The sequence below is a fragment of the Salmo salar genome, chromosome 15, assembly GCF_965601325.2.
Source record: "Salmo salar chromosome 15, fSalSal1, whole genome shotgun sequence".
NCBI classification, from domain to species: domain Eukaryota; kingdom Metazoa; phylum Chordata; class Actinopteri; order Salmoniformes; family Salmonidae; genus Salmo; species Salmo salar.
The window spans coordinates 39,999,136-40,022,979 of NC_138305.1; the positions used below are offsets into that span (position 1 = coordinate 39,999,136).

The 23,844-nt window shown below is 40.8% G+C and overlaps 1 protein-coding gene across 1 annotated transcript in view; it reads right to left on the minus strand.

Moving 5' to 3' along the window:
* Positions 1 to 21,582, minus strand: part of LOC106571336 (mitogen-activated protein kinase kinase kinase 5) — a 59,294-nt gene extending 37,712 nt beyond the window's left edge. The window contains exons 1-3 of the mRNA XM_045695654.2: positions 20,542 to 21,582; positions 7,287 to 7,426; positions 3,158 to 3,181 (exon numbers count right to left, since the gene is read on the minus strand). Coding sequence (XP_045551610.1) covers positions 3,158 to 3,181; positions 7,287 to 7,426; positions 20,542 to 20,956 — 579 coding nt within the window. The 5' untranslated portion in view covers positions 20,957 to 21,582. The remainder of the gene's footprint in view (positions 1 to 3,157; positions 3,182 to 7,286; positions 7,427 to 20,541) is intronic.
* Between the last annotated feature and the right edge of the window lie 2,262 nt (positions 21,583 to 23,844).

Consider the following 23,844-nt stretch of genomic DNA (forward strand, 5'->3'; position numbering starts at 1 on the left):
TGGGGTACAGAGATAAGGTAAAAGAAAACATTCAAAAATCATGTTAAACACTATTATTACACACAGAGGGAGTCCATGCAACTTATTAAGTACATTTCTACTCCTGAACTTATTTAGGCTTGCCATAACAAGTGATGAAAGGCTCGGCACACGCATACTCAGGATGACTGGCTCTCGTTTAGGCAAATGCGAAATAAGCGCACTCAGGCTATCCTGAAGGCCAAAGTTAGTTACTTTAAGGAGCAGTTCTCTCTCTGTGGGTCTAACCCCAAGAAGTTCTGGAAAATGGTTAAAGACCTGGAAAATAAACCCCCCTCCTCACAGCTGTCCATGTCCCTTTTTAGCAAAGGACATTACATTTTAGCAGACGCTCTTATCCAGAGCAACTTACAGTAGTGAATGCATACATTTAATTTCATACATTTTTTTCCCCGTACTGGTCCCGCGTGGGAATCGAACCCACAACCCTGGCATTGCAAACACCATGCTCTACCAACTGAGCCACACACCCTTAATGTTGATGATGTGGTTGTTACTGACAAGAAGTACATGGCTGAGCTCTTTAATCACCACTTCATTAAGTCAGGATTCCTATTTGACTCAGCCATGCCTCCTTGCCCTTCCAACATTTCCTCATCTCCCACACCTTCTAATGCGGCTAGCCCCGATGCTTCTCCCTCTTTTTCCCTGCCCCGCAACAAAGTTTCTCCCTGCAGGAGGTCACTGTGTTGTCATGTGTTGCTGTCTTGCTATGTTGTTGTCTTGGGTCTCTCTTTATGTAGTGTTGTGTTGTCTCACTTGACGTGATGTGTGTTTTGTCCTATATTTATATGTATATTTTTTTTAATCCAAGCCCCCGCAGGAGGCCTGTTGCCTTTTGGTAGGCCATCATTGTAAATAAGAATTTGTTCTTAACTGACTTGCTTAGTTAAATAAATACAAATAAATTAAAAAACAAAGGGGATGAATACTTATTGACTCAAGACATTTCAGCTTTTCATTTTTCATGAATTTGTTAAAAAAAAAAATCTAAAAATCTAATTCCACTTTGACATTATGGGAAATTGTGTGTAGGCCACAAATTCAGGCTGTAACACAACAAACTATCAAGGGGTATGAATACTTTCTGAAGGCACTGTATGTGTTCAGGATTCATTTAGTTTTGATAATTTTTGGATACAATCTTAATGCCAAAAATCACTACAACCAAGCAACCACTTTTGCTTGTGCTTTAGCTGTCACAACCTAGCTAGCACTACTAGCTAACTCGTGGCTATCTAGTAGCGCCAGTTAGCTACCTGCTAGCTAGTAGCGCTAGCCAGCTACCTAGTACTACTAGCAAAGATACTGATAACTAACCACTTTTGTCTGTGCTACTAGCTAGCGCTGTAAATTCACCAACTGTCCTGCTGGGGGCGGTAATGCACCATCCTCTCTGTCTCCATTCAATATCCTGTCTCATCTTGTATGTCTCACAGCATCTGTGGCATGATAAGGTATCTGCTGGATCCAGAGTTACCCTTTAAAATGAAGGCATGAAGACAATGAATAATAGGCATGGTACTGTAGAAAAATGTAATGAAGCTTATTTAATGAAGCTTAGTGTGTACTAGCTAGCTAGCTAGTGTTGTAGACCTACTAGCTAGCTAGTATGTACTAGCTAGTGTGTACTAGCTAGCTATAGTGTGTACTAGCTAGCTAGTGTGTACTAGCTAGCTGCAAAAGCAACAGTAGTTAATATAACACCCTGGACCAGAGCTAGTGCGTGACTGGTATATGCGTAGCACACTGACGCCCTGGAACAAAGCTACTGACTCACCAAGCATCTACAGGTTGTGCGTGGACATACAATCTGAGACACACAAATACCATCTAAGATGCACACATATGCGCACTGAGGTTTGCAGACCAGGCAGCGTTAGTGCACATAATCTGTAGCTGGATGCTTCTCACCTCAGCAGCAAGTCTCTGAGGGTAGGTGACACGCAGGTCCCAAAAACAACAAAAGGAGCACAGGGACAGAACACTAGGGGTATGTCCTACATCACACTATTGCCCTACATAAGTATGCGGTCAAAAGTAGTGCACTATAAAGGGAATACATAAGGTGAGAAGGGGACGAAGCCAGGATGTTTGCACGTTACAGTAATTAAGGAGTTATATCTCCCAGTCAGGCAGCATGGGATTAACCCATTCATTTAAAGGGGGAGGGGTAGACGGGACTGAGTAGTGTCTGTGTGTGTGTGTGTGTGTGTGTGTGTGTGTGTGTGTGTGTGTGTGTGTGTGTGTGTGTGAGAGAGATGAGGTCAGAGTGCCACTAATGTGTCATATCTGTCTGTGGCAGAGTGTGTTTGTTTTCTCAGAGCAAAGGAGAGGAAAGTGGTGTGTAGATACAGATGGAGAGAGATAGTCTGTCATGGAGTGCAGTAGTGCATTCTCACTCTAATGCAGTAATCAGTCCTCCTCCCAAAGCTCTGTCGCCACACAGATCAGCCATCAACCTGCTTCCTAGAGCACAACCCACCTCATTCCACTCCGTAAAGCCACTTAGGCCAGCTGCTCAGGAGGCTCCCTGTCCATGCCTTTGCTTCAACACCTTATAATTTTTCCCCCCTCATGCCACAGTGCATCAATGTCACCATATCCTATTATTCTGTATAAGAAAGCCAGCCAGACTGTGTTGTCTCCTTGTCTGCCCTAGCTATCACTGGGCAGGAGTGGCAGACACTGTGTTACAGATGGGGGAGCTTAAACCACTGCTGTGTCGCACAGCACAGAGGCAGGAAATCGAAAATGAGAGGTGAAATTGAAAGTGAACTCATTCTCTTGCTGCTTTCCACAGCACATTCCCCAGTCACCCTGATAATAAGGCTGCCTGTCAACCAAGTAAAGCTATCCTGGAATAATCTCTGAGTAAGGGAAAATGCTTTAGTTTACTGTACACAAAGCAGAATGCACAAAGCCAAACTAGAGGGATAGTGAATTGGGTAATTAAAATGGACTGATGGTGGTAGACAATGCTGTGTTGCTGAATGCTGCGTAAAAAAACAACTGTTTATTGCACTTACTTTCACACAGGAAAGGTGCAAGACATAAACGAGAAGTTTGCTTCTAACAGCTTTGAAATAGAGAGAGAGAGAGAAGTTTGTGCACTTACAGTGTTCTTCTGGCAAATAATATCCTGCAAAAGAAAAAGAGTAATGTCAATACTGTATTGTGGTGAGAAAGTGAGTTTGCAAAGCTGATGTAGAAAATCATTGAAACATTACACTGGTCACGGTTCATTGACTAGAGCCATCTTTTCATCAGAAATGGACTCCTGCTTTAAATGGACACCTGTAGTTGTAAACAGAACCAGTAGAAATGCTGACAGTCTCGCTAGCACTTATTTTTGCAGTATCATACTGTAGGCTAGTGTAAGTGCCAGCAAACAACCATGGAAATCTTTTATGTGGGAAAAGGCACTTTAATTAAAAAGAGGTTGAACCTCAGGCCCTTAAGGAGCTATTCTAAACGTTCTATAAAAGGTTAACAGCCATTGTGACTCTTAACCTCCAATAAGGGAGGTTGATAGCGATCTGGTAAAACCACTACAGAAAGTATTTTTTTACAGCAGGGAGTCGAAGTGTATGCAGGAGGAGATGGAGGGCAGTTCATCAAGATTGCAGACATAATATTTATATTAAAAAGTACACTTTGCTTATTTGATTACCTATTCTTTGAAGAGGATATTCTTTGAGGATTTTACGACAATTTCAAAATATTGTAATGCTTTTTTTTTATGGCAATGGCAATGTCAGAGCAGAGCATTGCAGGTTATAAGAGTGTGTGTGGTGTATTTTGATTTCTGCAGTGCCTCCAGAAAGAATTCATAATGCTTGACTTATTCCACATTTTGTTGTGTTACAGCTTGGATTCAAAATGGAAAATATTTGTATTTGTATCACCCATCTACACACAATACTCCATAAGTTTTTTTTAAATTTTGTACATTTTGTGAAAGTGAAATACAGAAATATCAAATTTACATAAGTATTCACACCCCTGAGTCAATACATGTTAGAATCACCTTTGGCAGCGATTACAGCTGTGAGTCTTTCTGGGTAAGTCTCTAAGAGCTTTGTACACCGGGATTATGCAATATTTCCACATTATTCTTTAGAACATTTTTCAAGATCTATCAAATTGGTTGTTGATCATTACTAGACAGCCATTTTCAAGTCTTGCCATTGATTTTCAAGCTGATTTTAGTCAAAACTTTAACTAGGCCACTCAGGAACATTCAAGGTCGTCTTGATAAGCAACTCCATTGTATATATGACCTTGTGTTTTAGGTTATTGTCCTGCTTAAAGGTGAATTTGTCTCCCAGTGTCTGTTGGAAAGCAGACTGAACCAGGTTTTCCTCTAGAATGTGCTTAGCTCTATTCTGTTTATTTTAATCCTATGCTTGAACATATGAATAGTGGTACTTGTGAATAATATGAATAATGATGTGTTGTGTTTGTTTTGCAGTTTTACTTTAGTGCCTTATTGCAAGCAGGATGCATGTTTTGGAATATGTTTTATTCTCTACAGGCTTCTTTCTTTTCACTCTGTCATTTAGGTTAGTATTGTGGAGTAACTACAATGTTGTTGATCCATCCAAATTTTTCTCCCATCACAGCCATTAAACTCTGTAACCATTTTAAAGTCACCATTGGTCTCATGGTGATTCATTAGGCCCTAATCTATGGATTTAACATGACTGTGTGACCACCATTTGCCTCATGCTGTGCGACACACCTCCTTCGCATAGAGTTGATCAGGCTGTTGGTTGTGGCCTGTGGAATGTTGTCCTACTCTTCAATTGCTGTGCGTAGTTGCTGGATATTGGCAGAATTGGTACACTCTGTCGTACCTGTTGATCCAGAGCATCCCAAACATGCTCAATGGGTGACCTGTCTTGTGAGTATGCAGGCCATGGAAGATCCTTGCGACATGCGGCCATGCATTGTACTAAAACATGAGGTGATGGCGGCGGATGAATGACACGACAATGTGCCTCAGGATCTCGTCACTGTATCTCTGTGCATTCAAATTGCCAATGATAAAATGCAATTGTGTTTGCTGTCCGTAGCTTATGCCTGCACATACCATAACCCCACCGCCACTATGGGGCACTCTGTTCACAACGTTGACATCAGCAAACCGCTTTTTGTGCGTATGCAAAATGTCTGGGATCTTTTATTTCAGGTCATGAAACAGGGGACCAACACTTTAAATGTTGTGTTCAAATTGTTGTTCAGTGTACTAGTGGAGGCTCCTCAGAGGATGAAGGGGAGGACCATCCTCCTCAGTGAATTCATAAAAATAGTGAAACATTTCAAATGTTATCATCCTTTTTAGATAAACTAAACAAAATATATTCACCTCACCAAATAATTGATTAAAACACACGGTTTTGCAATAAAGGTCTACAGTTGTCTCAACAGCACTGTAGGGTAGTACCATGGTGTAGCCGGAGGACAGCTAGCTTCTGTCCTCCTCTGGGTACATTGACTTCAATACAAAATCTAGGAGGCTCATGGTTCTCACCGCCTTCCATTGACTTACACATTAATTATGACAACTTCCGGAGGACATCCTCCAACCTATCAGAGCTCTTGCAGCATTAACTGACATGTTGTCCACCCAATCAAAGGATCAGAGAATTAATGTTTATATGTGGCGCGTGATCAGGGGTGTATTCATTCTGCCGATACTGTTGAAAAACATTTTTTTTAAACGGAAGCAACAGAACACAACGGGGATAAACATACCTGAATTTGTCCTATATAAACTCTTGTATTCAACTGTTGGACTAATGATTACACCCTAGGTAAGCTAGATGCAGGCAAGACTGTGCAAGGCGGTATTGAATGTGTCATTGTCTGTCCATCCCCTCAAATTTTCCCCTCAACCTGTGTGCACCTACGTTGTAAACTTTAATTCATAGGCTAGGTTGTAGCAAACTCATGATAGGTATAGGGAAAATTTGAGTATCATTTAGTAGCCTAAACCTATCGATGTTACATTGAATGACAGTCATCCAATTTGGTGTAATAGAAATAAGGCCATTCTCCAAAATTAATGATCGTCCTCCCTCATCTTAAACTGTACCGACCGCCACTGTACCAATAGGTGCCCTTCTTTGCAAGACATTGGAAAACCTCCCTGGTCTTTGTGGTTGAATCTGTGTTTGAAATTCACTGCTAGGGACCTTACAATTATCTGTATATGTGGGGTACAGAGATGAAGTAGTCATTCAAAAATAATGTTAAACACTATTATTGTACACAGAGTGAGTCCATGCAACTTTTTATGTGACATATTAAGCAGATCATATTTAGGCTTGCCATAATAAGTGGGTTGAATGCATATTTACTTTTCATTTTGTATTCATTTCTAAAAACATCATTCCACTTTGACATGATGGGGTATTTTGTGTAGGCCAGAGACACAAAATCTCAATTTAATCTATTTTAAATTCAGGCTGTATCACAACAAAATGTGGAAAAAGTCAAGGGGTGCGAATACTTTCTGAAGGCACTGTATGCACAGGAAACCATAGTCTCCCCTCCCCCATTCTCTAATTTGCATGCCTGTGTGTTGTTGGTGGTGGGCTTTGTTACGGGATTCCAATGCAGCTGCAGGGGCTCTTTCACTTTGCAAATCAGTTTAGGCTAATGTTTATTCAACTGTACATCACCTGAGGACTCCAGCCCAAGGGCACAGACAACACCAAAATTGATAGACATGCAAACCTCTTCTGCAAATGCAAGGAAATGAGTCAGTCTATCAATGACATTTCCCTGTCTGTGAAATGCTCTTTTACAAGACTAGAATGCTAAATGGATATAAAGGGGTAAAATATTAAACCAAATTGCGTGTGTTGATTGTTTTTCCTCTGTCAGATGCTACTTTACATTGGCCTAATGTCTCCTTTCCTTTTCATGAAACACACCATTTCCTGTCTAGGTGTAAATGCATCTCCCTTCAAACACATAACTAATGTGTTGAACTGTCACTACAACAGCAATGACAGCTATTACAGGTTCCCCATACACTCAGATTCTAAATATAGACCTTTGTCATTAACCTGATGAAGCGTATTACATTACATCCATTGTGGAAACATTAAGTTGATTAAAGTATGGACAAAGTGATGAGGCAAAAAAGGCTGACAGGCTGCAGATACGTTTATGTAAGGCATGTGTGCATGCGTGAGTGTGTGTGTGCGCGAGTGCGCGTGAACTACACAGCTTACCTGCAGGGACTGAAGCGAGTCAGAGTTGGTGTCACAGTACAGGATGATGTTGTTGGCCATGCTGAAGCTCTCCCTCACACCCAGGTGGTAGAACAGGGAGGGCTGGCGAAAAGCGTCCGTCATCTCCACCACAGCTATGTCTGTGAGGGACAGAGATAGCCCGTTAGTGGGCTTAACACTGAACAACTGGACCTAGGTCTATAGTATAACATATGTTATGCCTATAACGTATTGTAGCCTACTATATAGTTTCTTCACATTTACCAATTTGTTTAAGTGTCAAATGAAATAAGATGAGATTGATGCTTCCTGATGGGACAATAATGCCTCTACAGTTGTTTTGCAGTAGGATCTTCAATTTGCCCAAATTGTCATTTTTGGACCAGACTGTGACATCACAAAATCTTTACAAAAAAAAGGCCAAAATAACATTGTCTGGTATTAAGTCTGGGGTGTGGTTTTTACAGAAGTCCCTCTGGTACCACTGACTGATAACAGCACAATAAAACTGGGCTTAAACAGTGCTTCAGTGTTTTGTAATGACAGTGTTCTCCAGAGAGATAACATTTAACAGACCTACTCCACCTTTTCATGTGCTTCCAAGTATACCCTTCCATGTCAACATACACATTACATAGAGCTTGTGATCCCTTCCAATGGAGCGCCCTTTCACTGTAATACCTGGGTTCCAGTCCACGCTAGTCTCACTCACTGAGAACCAAACGTCCACACAAGACAGCCAATGCCAAAAGGATCATCAAAGCAAATAGGCAATCTATTTTAATGTCGTGTGTCTGCTGCTGTGTAGTGACGCAAAGAAAGATCCCAGCAGTGACAGCCTGGCTTGAAATGGGTGGGGTAGGCTATGTACAGCACTCTCCTTGGAATCTTCTGCCTTATATAAGATTAGGTTTGAGCCAAGGCAAATATTAGCTTACATTAATTATGATTTAGGAACATATAGACATGGAAAACGTGGTAGACACCAGTGGCGGTCGGTGACGTTTAAGATGAGGGAGGATGATTTTTTTTGGAGCATGGCCTTATTTCTATTACAGCATATTGAATGACTATATTCTATTCACCCAGCTCTATGTGACATCGACATGATACTCATATTTTCCCTATACCCATCATGAGGTTGCTAAAACCTATGAATAAAAGTTTACAACGGATATGCAGAGGTTGAGAGAAGTATTAGAGTAATCACGGTGACAGACAGTGACACATTCAATACCGCCTTGCACAATCTTGCCTGCATCTAGGCTACCTGGGGCGGCAGGTAGCCTAGTGGTTAGCGCGTTGGGTCTGTAACAGAAAGGTTGCTAGATCAAATCCCTGAGCTGACAAGGTAAAAATCTGTTGTTCTGCCACTGAACAAAGCAGGGCCGTCCTTGTAAGTAAGTACTTGTTCCCAACTGACTTGCCTAGTTAAATAAAGATTTTAAAAATATATATATAGGGTGTAATTATTAGTCCAACAGTTGCAGATGAGAGTTTCTATTGTACAAATTCAGGTATGTTTATCCCCGTTTGCTTCCGTTTAAGAAATGTTTTTCAACAGAATTGGCAGAATAAACACACCACACCCCTGATCACATGCAAACACAGTTCACTTACATAGCAGCCACATACAAACAGCATGATCGTTTTGCTTGTGGTAGAATTCCTTCTCGCATCTACGCTCTCTCCTCTCAACTTTTCCCTTCGCTTGTGAACTTCAGTGCACAACACCTTAGCTATCTGTGACCAGGCAAAAACAACTTTCCAAGCCAAAACCTTCATTTCATAACCGCTACACACAGCTTACATTGTTGTCATTATATTAGCTAACGTCGTTAGCTAGTCAACATAGCTACTAGAACTAACGAGTTAGTAAACCCGCTACAATCATGCAGTACAATGTACAGTCAGCAAGAAGTTTAGCAGTTACACTGACGGGCCCCGGTGGCAATAATTCCAAGTCAAGCTTACCTTGACTTGGAAGAGTTCCATTGTTGGATAGCCATGGCCAGCTAGCTAACATAGCATCCCTCTCTGTTTGAGCCAGGTGTTTGAGTAGGCTAAACTAGATAGCTGCATTCGCTAGATAAGTGAAAGTGGGAAAAAAACACTACGAAATATAGCTCTCTCTCTCTCTCTCTCTCTCTCTCTCTTGCTTCTCCTTAATTTTTTAAGAAATATATTTGTTCAACTATTGTCTTTCTCTCTCTTTGAGTCAACTACTCACCACATTTTATGCACTGCAGTTCTAGCTAGTAGCTTATGCTTTCAGTACTAGATTCATTCTCGGATCCTTTGATTGGGTGGACAACATGTCAGTTCATGCTGCAAGAGCTCCGATAGGTTGGAGGATGTCCTCCGGAAGTTGTTATAATTACTGTATAAGTCTATGGAAGTGGAGGAGAACCATGAGTAACCTAGGTTTTGTATTGAAGTCAATGTACCCAGATGAGGATGGAAACTAGCTGTCCTCCGGCTACATCATGGTGCTACCCTACAGAGTGCTGTTGAAGCTACTGTAGACCTTCATTGCAAAACAGTGTGTTTTAATCAATTATTTGGAATTATGAAAATTCACTAAGGAGGATGGTCCTCCCCTCAATGTAAATAGTCCGGGTGGCCATTTGATTAATTGTTCAGCAGTCTTATGTCTTGGGGGTAGAAGCTGTTAAGGAGCCTTTTGGACCTAGACTTGGCGCTCTGGTACAGCTTATCGTGCGGTAGCAGAGAGAACAGTCAATGACTTGGGTGACTTGAGTCTTTGACAATTTTTTGGGCCTTCCTCTAACACTGCCTAGTATATAGGTCCTGGATGGCAGGAAGCTTGGCCCCAGTGATGTACTGGGCTGTATGCAGTGCCCTTTGTGGCGCCTTACGGTCGGATGCCGAGCAGTTGCCATACCAGGCGGTGATGCAACTGGTCAGGATGCTCTCGATGGTGGAGCTGTATAAATTTGAGTATCTGGAGACCCATGCCAAATCTTTTCTCCTGAGGGGGAAAAGGTGTTGTCGTGCCCTTTTCACGACTGTCTTGGTGTGTTTGGACCATGATAGTTTGTTGGTGATGTGGACACCAAGGAACTTGAAACTCTCGACCCGCTCCACTACAGCCCCGTCGGTGATCAGGCCTACCAATGTTGTGTCGTCAGCGAACTTAATGGTGTTGGAATCGTGCTTGGCCATGCAGTTGTGGGTGAACAGGGATTACAGGAGGGGACTAAGCACGCACCCATGAGGGGCCCCAGTGTTGAGGATCAGTGTGGCAGATGTGTTGTTACCTACCCTTACCAACTGGGGGTGGCCCGTCAGGAAGCCCAGTATCCAGTTGCAGAGGGAGGTGTTTAGTCCCAGGGTCCTTAGCTTAGTGATGAGCTTTGTGGGCACTATGGTGTTGAAAGCTGAGCTGTAGTCAATAAGCATTCTCACATAGGTGTAATATATTTCTGTATTTCCGTCTTTTCTTCACGCAAATGACAGGGATTTGGGCTTGGTCTCGGGGGAAGCAGTATATCCTTCGGGCAGTGTGGAGTGCGATTGAGAATGCGCCATCTCTGGATCTGTTTGGGCAGTATGCAAATTGGAGTGGGTCTTGGGTTTCTGGGATGATGGTGTCAATGTGAGCTATGACCATCCTTTCAAAGCACTTCATGACTTCCGACGTGAGTGCTACTGTGCAGTAGTCATTTAGGCAGGTTACCTTCACTTTCTTGGGCACTGGGACTATGGTGGTCTGCTTGAAAAATGTTGGTATTACAGACTCAGACAGGGAGAGGTTGAAAATGTCAGTGAAGACACTTGCCAGTTGGTCAGCGCATGCTCGGAGTACACGTCCTGGTAATCCATCTGGCTCTGCGGCCTTGTGAATGTTGACCTGTTTAAAGGTCTTACTCAAATCATCTACAGAGAGCGTGATCCCACAGTCATCCGGAACAGCTGATGCTCTCATGCATGCTTCAGTGTTACTTGTCTCGAAGCGAGCATAGAAGTAATTTAGCTCGTCTGGTAGGCTTGTGTCACTGGGCAGCTCGCGGCTGTGGTTTTCTTTGTAGTCTGTAATAGTTTGCAAGCCCTGCCACATCTGATGAGCGTCGGAGCCGGTGTAGTACGATTCGATCTTATTCCTGTATTGACGCTTTGCCTGTTTGATGGTTTGTCGGAGGGTATAGAGGGATTTTTTATAAGCTTCCAGTTAGAGTCCCGCTCCTTGAAAGTGGCAGCTCTACCCTTTAGCTGAGTGCGGATGTTGCCTGTAATCAATGGCTTCTGGTTGGGGTATGTACGTACAGTCACTGTGGGGACGACATCATCGATGCACTTATTGATGAAGCCAGTGACTGATGTGGTGTACTCCTCAATGCCATCAGAAGAATCCCGGAACATATTCCAGTCTGTGCTAGCAAAACAGTCCTGTAGCTTGGCATCTGCTTCACCTGATTATTGACCGAGTCACTGGTGCTTCCTGCTTTAGTGTGCTCTGTTCACATGCCATTATGTTTCCCTGGCGTCAAGTAGAAGCTGACTTGAAGAGGGAACTATCACTGCACCATGATGTCATACAATCAGTCAAGAAAAAGTAAATGGGACTAATATTCAATTCACACAGCAACAAGTGTTGCTAGCTGCTTCTAGAAAGTAATTCAAGCACTCAGATGTGTAATGCTATTTTCAGATCAAGAAACCAAACCACTTAAATAGGTTTAAGTGCCCACATTAAGTTCAGTATTGTTCTGCTAAAACAACCCACTATATTGGTGTTTAAGTTGAGCGTGCTGTGCCTGCTTCTATAAATAAACTCTCATAGGAAAGCATGCAGGGTACTTTCACAATGGTTATTCAGCAGTTTGGAAACCCTGCCCAAAAATAAGAAATACTACTTTATTTTTAGAAATGAGTGCAATATGGAGGAAGGAGAGAAGCCCCCAGCCCCGACAGGAAATGTGTGTAATCTGGCAGAAAGAATCCTCGGCTTTTGATACTTTAGTTTCTGTTCACACTAGCATATTTCAGCGATTGAGTACCATGGCCCAGGGGGAAAGTGCAAGAACAGAATTTGAATTGATCCCATCCAGGTTGACACACAGGGAGCTGCCAGCTTACTATAGTGCCAGTTGCCTCAACTAGCCTCACACTTCCTGATTGGCCTCTTGTAAAAAATATATATTTAAAAAAAAACAACGAACTTGTTTTCTAACAATGAGAACTTGATTTTAACAAGAGGGATTTGTTTTCTGTCAAATGAATGGTCTTTATCCCACTTACCTTAAATTACACAAATATCATCTGGCAACAGCACCAAGAACAGATCACCTGGCAACAGCACCAAGAACAGATGACCTGGCAACAGCACCAAGAACAGAACACCTGGCAACAGCACCAAGAAGACACATTTGAGAAGTCATGCAATAACTGTGACGGTCATGGAATTTTGGGTTTCGGTTATTTGTTAGGCAAATATCCACGGTCAAAGCAATAACTGTTCAAATAGCTCAATTAAGGTCTGCAATTTTCTCCTCTCATCTCTGTCTGCTTGCAGTGTGCAGCTGTTGCACACATACACTTAGTTTACTTAACATTAAGAACACCTTTCCATGATAGACTGACCAGGTGAATCCAGGTGAAATCTATGATCCCTTATTGATGTCACTTATTAAATCCACTTCAATCCGTGTGGATGATGGTGAGGTTAAAGAAGGATTTCTAAGCCTTGCGACAATTGAAACATGAATTGTGCATGTGTGCCATTCACAGAGTGAATGGGCAAAGCAAAAGATTAAAGTGCCTTTGAACGGGGTATGGTAGTAGGTGCCAGGCGCACATGTTTTTGTCAAGAACTGCAACGCTGCTGGGTTTTTCACGCTCAACATTTTCCATGTGTATCAAGAATGGTCCACCACCAAAAGGACATCGAGTCAACTTGACACAACTGTAGGAAGCATTGGAGTCATCATGGGCCAACATCCCTGTGGAACGCTTACGACACCTTGTAGAGTCCATGCCCCGATGAATTGAGGCAGTTCTGAGGGCAAAAGGGGGGGGACTCAATATTAGGAAGGAGTTCTTAATGTTTTGTCCACTCAGTGTATTTTATGTTTGCTACCCTAGCATGGATTTCAACTTCAGTTTTCATCTTAATCCGACAGTTTGACGGATTAAGATTTACCCTACTGCTATTTGGTATATTTGATATATTTACTTAAAAATACAATAAAATGTATGTATTAGAAAGGTTGTGACTGTTCTTTTATTTTATTTACTGACTGCCTAATCATGCTAATATTAATCTGAATCAATCTCAAACACTGCCAATGTCTACAGCCAAAAACTGCTTCCCTTGACCTACTGCCAACTTATGCTGGCACACCTGACACCACATACACAAACTGCTGATAAAACCTGACTGAGTATTTTGATCAACCAACACCACTCCATTTTTACAATAAAGACTGGATTCCCTGGACAGTACTGCAGCTGGTGATACAATTTCTCCTGACCTGATGCTCTGTAGCCCACATGGACCGCCACCATACACATGAGCATGGATAAACAACTTAGTTGACAACCAATGGGAGCAGAGGACGACAGCCGCCAGCCAGCCTTCAGGTCAGACCAAAGTGCATGTGGGATCTTGTGCAGGAATCCTCTGGCTGTCAAAACAACGCTGAATGTGGTATGTGTAAGGCAATACAGTAATGTAGAGTGACTGATAACCTTTGAATCCAATACTCTATAGGTGCTTCTCAAAAATAGCATGAGCTCTTATTCAATGACACCAACTTGATTTTACATTCAATATTATGTTTAATTTAATACAAAAGCCACTTGGTATCATATGAGATTAAAGAATGTTTGGGGACTGTTGTTCCCTCCAGAAGAGATGTACTGTATCACAACAACAGTTCACTGTTTCCTTTATGAAAGCCTGCCTCCAGGGAGTATGATGCTGCAGTTCAGTACTTCCTTTTGGGATGAACTGAAATGAATAGGGGACGGGTGAGGGTGAAACAGACTTTCTTGTCTAGAGATTTACATGGTAGGATTTGGGATATAATAGATACAGACTCTCAAAATGGCAAACAGACCAACTAAACTGAATGGAACACACACTGGGCCCCTGTTGTAAGGTACAGAAACACATTTAGTCAGTCAGTCAATGGTTCAGATCAGCTCACAGTGGAGCGACTTTAGTCGGGGGATAAACAATGACTTGTATCAAGGTAATACTGTTCTCAGAATCATTTTTAACATGACTAATACCTCTTCCCGGCACAGTTACAGGTGGCAGTCAGTGCAAGAGTGTTGTCCTCTGGACACCAACATAGAGTAAAAACGCCTTAAAACCGTTACACCTTTTTAACAGTAGCCTACACCACCGGCTCACCTCATGTGGCTTGAACATGTGGTTTGACCTTTATCTATTGATGGGATTGATTTATTTAACCTTTATTTTGACAGGGAAGTCATACTGAGACCAGGGTGTATTTTACAGATGAGCCCAGAAGAAATACATTAAACACATACAGTGCATTGGGAAAGTATTCAGACCCCTTCCTTTTTCCCACATTTTGTTACGTTACAGCTTTAAACTAAAATTGATCAAATCAAGCTCAGGTGCATCTTGTTTCATTGATCATCCTTGAGATGTTTCTATAACGTTTTTCTTTTTTTTAAGGGGTGGATCAGCTTAATATTGCAGAAAGAATGCTGCTTCCATCAATGTAATGGTCTGCATCATTTCCAATCCCCCATATATTTTGGGGGGTAAATATATATATCCATATACATACACGCATGCATACATATACACATATATACATACCTATTTCGACCTACATACTTTTTTTAGAATGTACCTTTATTATTCCCAACAAACCCTACCACCCTTCCCCCAATTGGAGTAAACCAATAAACACTTAGGCTTGTATCTTATATACATTTTACAGACACAATCTATTTTACAATAGTTATATTTTGTTTGTTTTTAGTCCTTCCTCTATTTCTGATGTCCATCCAGTTTGATTTCTATTTGTAACTGTGCTATTTCACAAAAGTTCTGAACCTATATATTTTACAGACCCTGTATGTTTTACATTGGTTATCTTGTTATTAGTCCCACCCTTCGGCTCCATTCAACCCCTCCCATCTATCTCTCAACATCATCCATTTTGGATTTCTATTTGCCATATATTTTTCAACTGTGCAGTGATGCTTCACAAAAGTAGTGAAACTTTCTATTCTCATAGCTTCTACAGATTGTAAATTAAAAATACACATTTTTGCTAAAATAATTATTACATTATTGATTGATTGACTATGGCTTTTCAAATCACCCAGTATTGCTATGTGCAGCATTAGTTCTAGGCAAATGTTGCAATTCTTCAGCCATTCCTGGACCTGTGACCAAAAACGAGCTACATATATGGACAATACCAAAATAAATCAAATTAAGCTCAGGTGCATCTTGTTTCATTGATCATCCTTGAGATGTTTCTATAACTTGATTGGAGTCCACCAGTGGTAAATTAAACTGATATACACTATCGTTCAAAAGTTTGGAGTCACTTAGAAATGTCCTTGTTTTGAAAGAAAAGCACATTTTTTGTCCATTGAAATAACATACAATTGATCAGAAATACAGTGTAGACATTGTTAATGTTGTAAATGAGTATTGTAGCTGGAAACAGCAGATTTTTTATGGAATATCTACATAGCCGTACAGAGGCCCATTATCAGCAACCATCACTCCTGTGTTCCAATGGCACGTTGTGTTAGCTAATCCAAGTTTATCATTTTAAAAAGGCTAATTGATCATTAGAAAACCCTTTTGCAATTATGTTAGCACAGCTGCAGACTGTAATGCTGATTAAAGAAGCAATAAAACTGGCCTTCTTTAGACTAGTTGAGTATCTGGAGCATCAGCATTTGTTGGTTCGATTACAGGCTCCAAATGGCCAGAAACAAAGATCTTTCTTCTGAAACTCATCAGTCTATTCTTGTTCTGAGAAATGAAGGCTATTCCATGCGAGAAATTGCCAAGAAACTGAAGATCTCGTACAACGCTGTGTACTACTCCCTTCACAGAACAGCACAAACTGGCTCTAACCAGAATAGAAAGAGGAGTGGGAGGCCCCGGTGCACAAATGAGCAAGAGGACAAGTACATTAGAGTGTCTAGTTTGAGAAACAGATGCCTCACAAGTCCTCAACTGGCAGCTTCATTCAATAGTACCCGCAAAACACCAGTCTCAACGTCAACCGTGAAGAGGCGACTCTGGGATGCTGGCCTTCTAGGCAGAGTTGCAAAGAACCCATAAGGACAAAAGTGCTTGTCATTATGGGTTATTGTGTCTAGATTGATGAGGTGGTAAAACGATTTAATCAATTTTAGAATAAGGCTGTAACATAAAATGTTTTTCTGAATACTTTCTGAATGCACCGTACAATATATAAAATTACAAAACATATTAAGATAAAACAGACACATTTATCAACATAGTTAAATCAGATCATTAGTCTGAACTGACCAAGGGGGACCAGAACATCTCATTTCTGGGTTAAGTCAATAGCCACTGCTGTGTTTACTCAGTGAGGTCACAACATGTGAATATCAAACATGGATCAGAGCAGCTATTTGATATACTGTGAACATGTATTTCCACTTGCACATTCCTGATGCACTTATTTACATGTTCTGTGAATGCTCCTTTCTTATGTCATTCAAAATGTGGGAATTCATGGCAGTTCAGCTTTTCCAAAATAGGAGTGAAGTGGTCAGGCATCTAGTTCATTGTATACAAAAGCTTTTTTTCCCTCTCTCTTTCCTTGTGATTCCGTTCCTAAAATGTCCTGTTGTAGGAACACGATAAAGACGTTGGCAATCTTTAGGGAGCTTCTGTCATTTCAACAAAGCTTGTGTACATTTTGAACAGATACAAAAAGGGTTTCTGGGAACCACTTCCCACCTCCCGTGAGAAGTATACAGAAAATTACACAGAGGCCCTGTGGAAAATAGCCAAACCAAAAAAAGGTAACATATTGAGTTCTGTTTACACAACCAATAATGTTATGTTATGACAAACGATAACGGGTTAGCTGTGAAGTCAGCTAAGTCTATACAACACAGGTGTTTTATCATTTCTTCACCTAGAAAATGTCCTATTGTATTATGGAGTATACAAAACACCTGCTCTTTCCATGACAGACTGTGAAAGCTATGATCTCTTATTGATTTCACTTCAATCAGTGTAGCTGAAGGGGAGGACACAGGTCTAAGAATGATTTCTAAGCCTTGAGACATGGATTGTGCATGTGTGCCATTCAGAGGGTGAATGGGTAAGACAAAATATTTAAGTGCCTTTGATAGAAGGTGCCAGGCATACTGGTTTGTGTCAAGAACTGCAACGCTGCTAGGTTTTTCACACTCAACAGTTTCCTGTGTGTATCAAGAATGGTCCATCACTAGGGCTGTTACGGCGACCGTATTACTGCTTCACCGGCAGTCACGAGTCATGACGGCAGTCAAATTCCAGGTGAACGTCTAGTCACGGCAATTCGGTTTCTCCAAGCTATGATGCTGCTGATGGTCATTAGTAGCCTACCAAACTTGCTAACTGCCTGGCACTCAGCACTCTATTGTCCCACTAATCACTCTGACATCAATGCAAAAGTGATCAAAAATCTAATCAAACACTTCATGAGAGCCCAAGAGCTCATGTTGCGCAACATTTCAATAGGTTACGCAATTGCGTGAGAAAACAGAGTGATGGCCTCTATTAAAAAGAGGAGGATCCCATCAGCTTTCTATAGGCTAGGCCTACTATATTTATACTGAACAAAAATATAAAAGCAACATGCAACAATTTCAAAGATTTTACTGAGTTACAGTTCATATAAGGAAATCAGTCAATTGAAATAAATGTAATAGGCCCTAATTTATGGATTTCACATGACTGGGCAGGGGTGCAGCAATGGGTGAGCATTGGAGGGCATAGGCCCACCCACTTGGCAGCCAGGCCCACCCACTGGGGAGCCAGGCCCAGCCAATCAGAATGATCATTATGTTTAATCAGCTTCTTGATATGCCACACCTGTCAGGTGGATGGATTATTTTGGCAAAGGAGAAATACTCACTAACACAGATGTAAACAAATTTGTGCACAACCTTTGAGAGAAATAAGCTTTATTTGTGAGTATGGAAAATGTCTGGGATTTTTTTGGTATTTCAGCTCATGAAACATGGGACCAACACTTTACATGTTGCATTTATATTTTTGTTCAGTGTATTTCTCAACTTTCCTAATATTAAGCACATTGCTTCTCTTTACAACAGGAGTGTAGCCTATCTGGCTGGCATGAAAATGAACCACGGGAAAAGCATCCTCCATTTGCTATTGATGATGCTATTGCATAGATGACGTATTTTTTTCCCCTGCCTCGAGACAGGTGCATGATGGTCCTTTCTAAATCAAAACAAATTTCACACATATTATTTAGTATATGTAAAGACAAGATGAAATCAAAAACAGCCTGATGAGTGACAATATTAGCCTATCACTTGTGAATTATATATTATTACTTGTGAATGATGCCCAGCTTGTGTGCAGTAAGGCAAGAAACAGCTAATGACTTTTTTTTGCAACTTTTACAAATTATAGTCGCACACCTCATGTAACCTAGCCCATAGGCTTATATGTTTTCATAAGGTTTGTATCACAACTAAATGGCCAAAAAACTTCTTAAAATGAAGCCCATTAATCCACTTTACAACAGGTGTAGAGCCTAACTGACATACATTCGCAGCGCATGAGTTTCAAGTTGGTGGAAGATCATTTTCACCATAAAAATGCACCTTTTATAATAAAAGCATGACATGCATAATTGCATTTGCGGTCAATTTTGAGAATGGTGTTTTCCCACTAATGAGAGATATGGGCAATATGGCTGGGAATTGCCAGGGACCTCACTATACGATATTATCATGATACTTAGGTGCTGATACGATATATATTACGATTCTATATGTATTGCGATTCAATACTGTGATTTTATTGCGATTTGATGTTCCAAACATATTTCTCACTAGGCTGTCTGCTGCAGAGAGACAAAAGAGAGCTTCTTTAATCAGTCAGGTTAATAAAAGTGCTGAAAACATGTTGGCTCACTATTTAAAAAGAAGATGGAGATTAATTGATAGGATGAAAAATACCAGAGTTTTGACGCAGGCATAGACAACTAGCGCTAGCGAACGCTACCTACAGTTGCAAAAAATATACAGTACCAATCAAAAGTTTGGTCACGCCAAGAGTGTGTAAAGCTGTCATCAAGGCAAAGGGTGGCTACTTTGAAGAATCTCAAATATAAAATATATTTCGATTTGTTTAACACTTTGTTGGTTACTACATGATTCCATTTGTGTTATTTTCTAGTTTTGATGTCTTCACTATTATTCTACAATGTAGAAAATAGTAAAATAAAGAAAAACCCTTGAATGAGTAGGTGTGTCCAAACTTTTGACTGGTACTGTAATATATATATATTTTTTACAAATCGATACTTGAAGTCAAATATAGATATAATATCATCCCAAAATAATATTGCAATATGTAACAATCGATCCCCCGTCCCCCCCAAATCATCACTAATGGGCAAGGGAGGAAATGTACTTTAGTTTGAGTCTAAAGGTTCAGTTCACTTCTGGAGTGTAATGGAAATTTGAACCTCCACCCAAACTAAGCAAAACGATCCATGACGCTAGGGAGCCTCATTTCTAGGGGCACATAATGGTAAAGGAAAATGTGTGTGGGAAAATGATCCCCCTTCCCCACTTTGTGGAGCAAATGAGACATTCCCCCATTGAGACTCTCTAGTGCCCAATGGATTCCAGGTTGACAAATGGTTAGGCTATAGCCATTGTGAAAAGAAGTAGGCTGGGGAAAGCAGTTCATTTAATACTTCTAAACATTGACATGTAAAACCAGTCACACAATCTTATGTGCAGTTTTCTGTGTGCTCGTGGCAACCACAATAGAAGCCCCATTAGAGACAACTGGTGTGGCATGTGGATTAATGTGCATGGGCCCATTCCCACCCACTGCAACAGTAGTGAACCTGTTCTACTTTGGTGATATATTGTATGTGTTGTAGGCTGGGGTTTGATGGCTGGAGTTTGATTCAGAAGAATAGACAATGACAAAAGTAGATTTGTTTTCGTTCTGATAGTTTGAGGGCAACACATTCAATAGCCCATCACCTCGTACCTGCATTATAGAACTGGTCAAGCACACACGTCTCTCCAAAGTCGATCTTTCCAAAGTGTATGATTTCCAGTTTACTTCCCACGGAGTCGCACGCGTCTTTCAGGCAATGCAGGGCCATGTTCTCTGCGGTGTGCGGCTGAGTGAGCTCGCTGTTGACGACATATGCCACTGTGACAGCCCTGCTTTTACATTTCACCGTAGACAACAAGCCGCCACTGTCCTTCGGGCAGCTCAGAATATTAGGAATGATGCTTCCGCTGACCACCGAGTCGTGCCAGAATGTCCCAGCCGCGGGAATGAGGGCACCGCTCACGCTCTCTTCCCGGGAGCCAGCAGAGTCCCCGCAGGCACCCTCAGGGCCCGAGCCAGGACCAAAGGAGGGAACCGACAATGATATCCCTTCATCTTGACTCATTTTTTCAATGTCTGTTTTGGTTGACAATCACTCTTATATGTTCTTATGGATCCTCAGTTGCTCGACATCTCCATACATCCAAAGTCAACATTACGCACGTTTCCTCACATACATTCTATGCACAAGGCATGCAAGATATTTCAACACAGGTAAACAGTCTGGTGATATGAATCCACCTCCTGTATATTCATGTCTGGTTTCGCATGAAATTGTGCAATCTGCAATAATAAACCAAGATAGTGGGCACTACAACCATTGAAAATCAGTGTTACTGTTAAGTCACGACATATATGCTACTCATATACAGCTAACGATCCTATGGCAAGGAACAGTTACCACTGAATTGTACAAATCTTGTGCGTCTCGAAATTGACTCTTCATAGTTTCCGAAGTTAAGCACGAGCGCAGGTTGCAATGGTTACAAACCCACGGTGAGCTTGTTGGTAGATCCACCGTTCTAGAAAGCAGATCAGGGTTGTGTGCAGCACCGCAATGAATAGCCTATCATTTAGAAATCATGCACATAGAATAATTCATGCCAACAAGACAATTGTATCCAGTCCCCGAACCTGCCCTATTTCCACTATCTTCCCTGCAAAAGCTCACGCACACTGGATGGAGGTTGAGCGTTGTTTACGGGCGGTGACATGACCATATTTAGAACAGTTGCAGCGTATTCCCCCTTAAAGCCACAGTCTGCAATTTTTCCGGTAAGAATAAGATCTACAGTAATTTTAACTAATGAATCAATCTCCTCGATTTTGAGGTACATGACTTAAAAACAGGCCTACCCTGATTAGAATACTACAAGTATATTACCTTATCATCCATCAATGTTCTTGTAAACACATTGTAACTTCAAATCATATACAAAATAATACTGCTGCTATCATGGAATATCATTCCTATACATCACAGTAATCAAGTGCTACAGCATTTGATTTGCACGTGAACATTACACTTGCTCCTAGTGTTATCACTATACTAGAATTTTTACTTCGATACCGATACCAGGTTTAATATCACAATACTCGATACCGTCACAATACTCAATACCAAAATGATACCAAAACAATACCAAAACAATACCAAGATAAATAAATAAATAAGGTGTGTTAGCCAAAGTCATAGAATGGTACTTGATCCAGACATGTCTTTTGAGTTCAATATCATTACATTTAAAAATTATTGAATGAATGCATATTATTGAATGAATCAATTATACAATCACACAATCAATTTTACTTTTTTTTTTTACCAATATAACTACATACCATAATGGTAATAATTTATTTGAATGGTAAATCTCTAGTCTATTGATACATTTGTTAAATCAAGATTTAGCCTAGGCCTTTTAACAATACAGGTGAATGCATATTCAATAGTTATTGAGTTTGTTTGGGCTGATTTCATGGGGCTACAGAGGAAAAACAATATGTTTTCCTTACATTTGGAACATATTTTAATGTACTGATCAACAACATTTGCATAGAAGAAGCAATCTCTTATTTTATAAAGAGTGTGCTGTGTCTTTAAGACCCATGACATCATTCACATACGCACTCAGTTCGAGCCTTGCGCGAAGATGATCCATAGAGATAGATAGAGGACTCATCTTTATATTTGTGCCATTATAGTGTCTTTGACAGCATGGACAGCGCCATTGAGGCTACAACCCATAGGAATCCCCACACAGTTGATTACTTTCAAAGATATTTATAACTAACCCAAGATAGTTTATCTGTGTAGTTTACAGTGGGAGCAAATGAAGCATAGTGAAATTGATATAATGGCACCGGAGGGGATGGCTGCCATTTTATGGGCTCCAAACCAACTGTGCTATTTTGTTTGCTTTTCACATTGCACATTGCTTTTCACATTGCTTTTCACATTTTGTACATAATGTTGCTGCTACCGTCTCTTATGACCAAAAAGAGCTTCTGGATATCAGAACAGCGATTACCTTTTGATAAACTGAGGACCCATGCCAAATCTTTTCAGTCTCCTGAGGGGGAATAAGCGTTGTCGTGCCCTCTTCATGACTGTCTTGGTGTGTTTTGACCATGACAGTTCGTTCGTTGGTGATGTGGACACAAAGGAACTGGAAGCTCTCAACCTGCTCCACTACAGCCCCGCCGATGAGAATCTTATTTGGTCCCATGAAATTGGTCTAAAGCCTCTTAGTTTACAATTCAGTGATGGGTCCCTTTTGTAGGCCTGTGGATCAATTTCCAACTGAGTTGGGCTCTCAATTTACTGTTGAGAGTTGAATAGTAGCAGTGGGGAACCGTAACAGCCTTCAGAACAGGCCTAAGGATTTATAAAAGCATTTATTGTTTTTTCTTTAACTAGAAATGTAGTATTTTCCATAATTAAAATTATATTCTGATTTCATCTCTTCAGTTTGTGTTGGAAAGGGAAGGGTTAACACTGAAGTGAAAAAAATATCCAATCAATATTTTTCTTTGGTGGTGTCTGGGGAGAAAAATCTAGCTAGCTAAATCAGCCATTGGCTAGGCCCTCAGAAGCTAAACTGAAAGCATCTCCCATTCAACTGCATTAGGGCATAATTGTGGAGTGACTGTGAAATCAACCAACCACATTTTAACTTGCAATGGGTGGGATGGTGTTTAAAATAATGTTTTTTTTTACTTCCTAACTTCTGCCGTTTCTAAGGCCTACATGCAAAACTTGTCACTCCTGAGAGCACAGCTCTAATTCAATTACATTAGGTTACCCACAGAAGCAGGCCAACCTATGCAAAAATGCACAAATATGCACCTATTCAATAATATCAATACCTTCTGTATTTGTGCATTTTCCATAGGTTGTCCTGCTTTTTTATTTTACGTTTTTTTAACTAGGCAAGTCAGCCAAAAACAAATTCT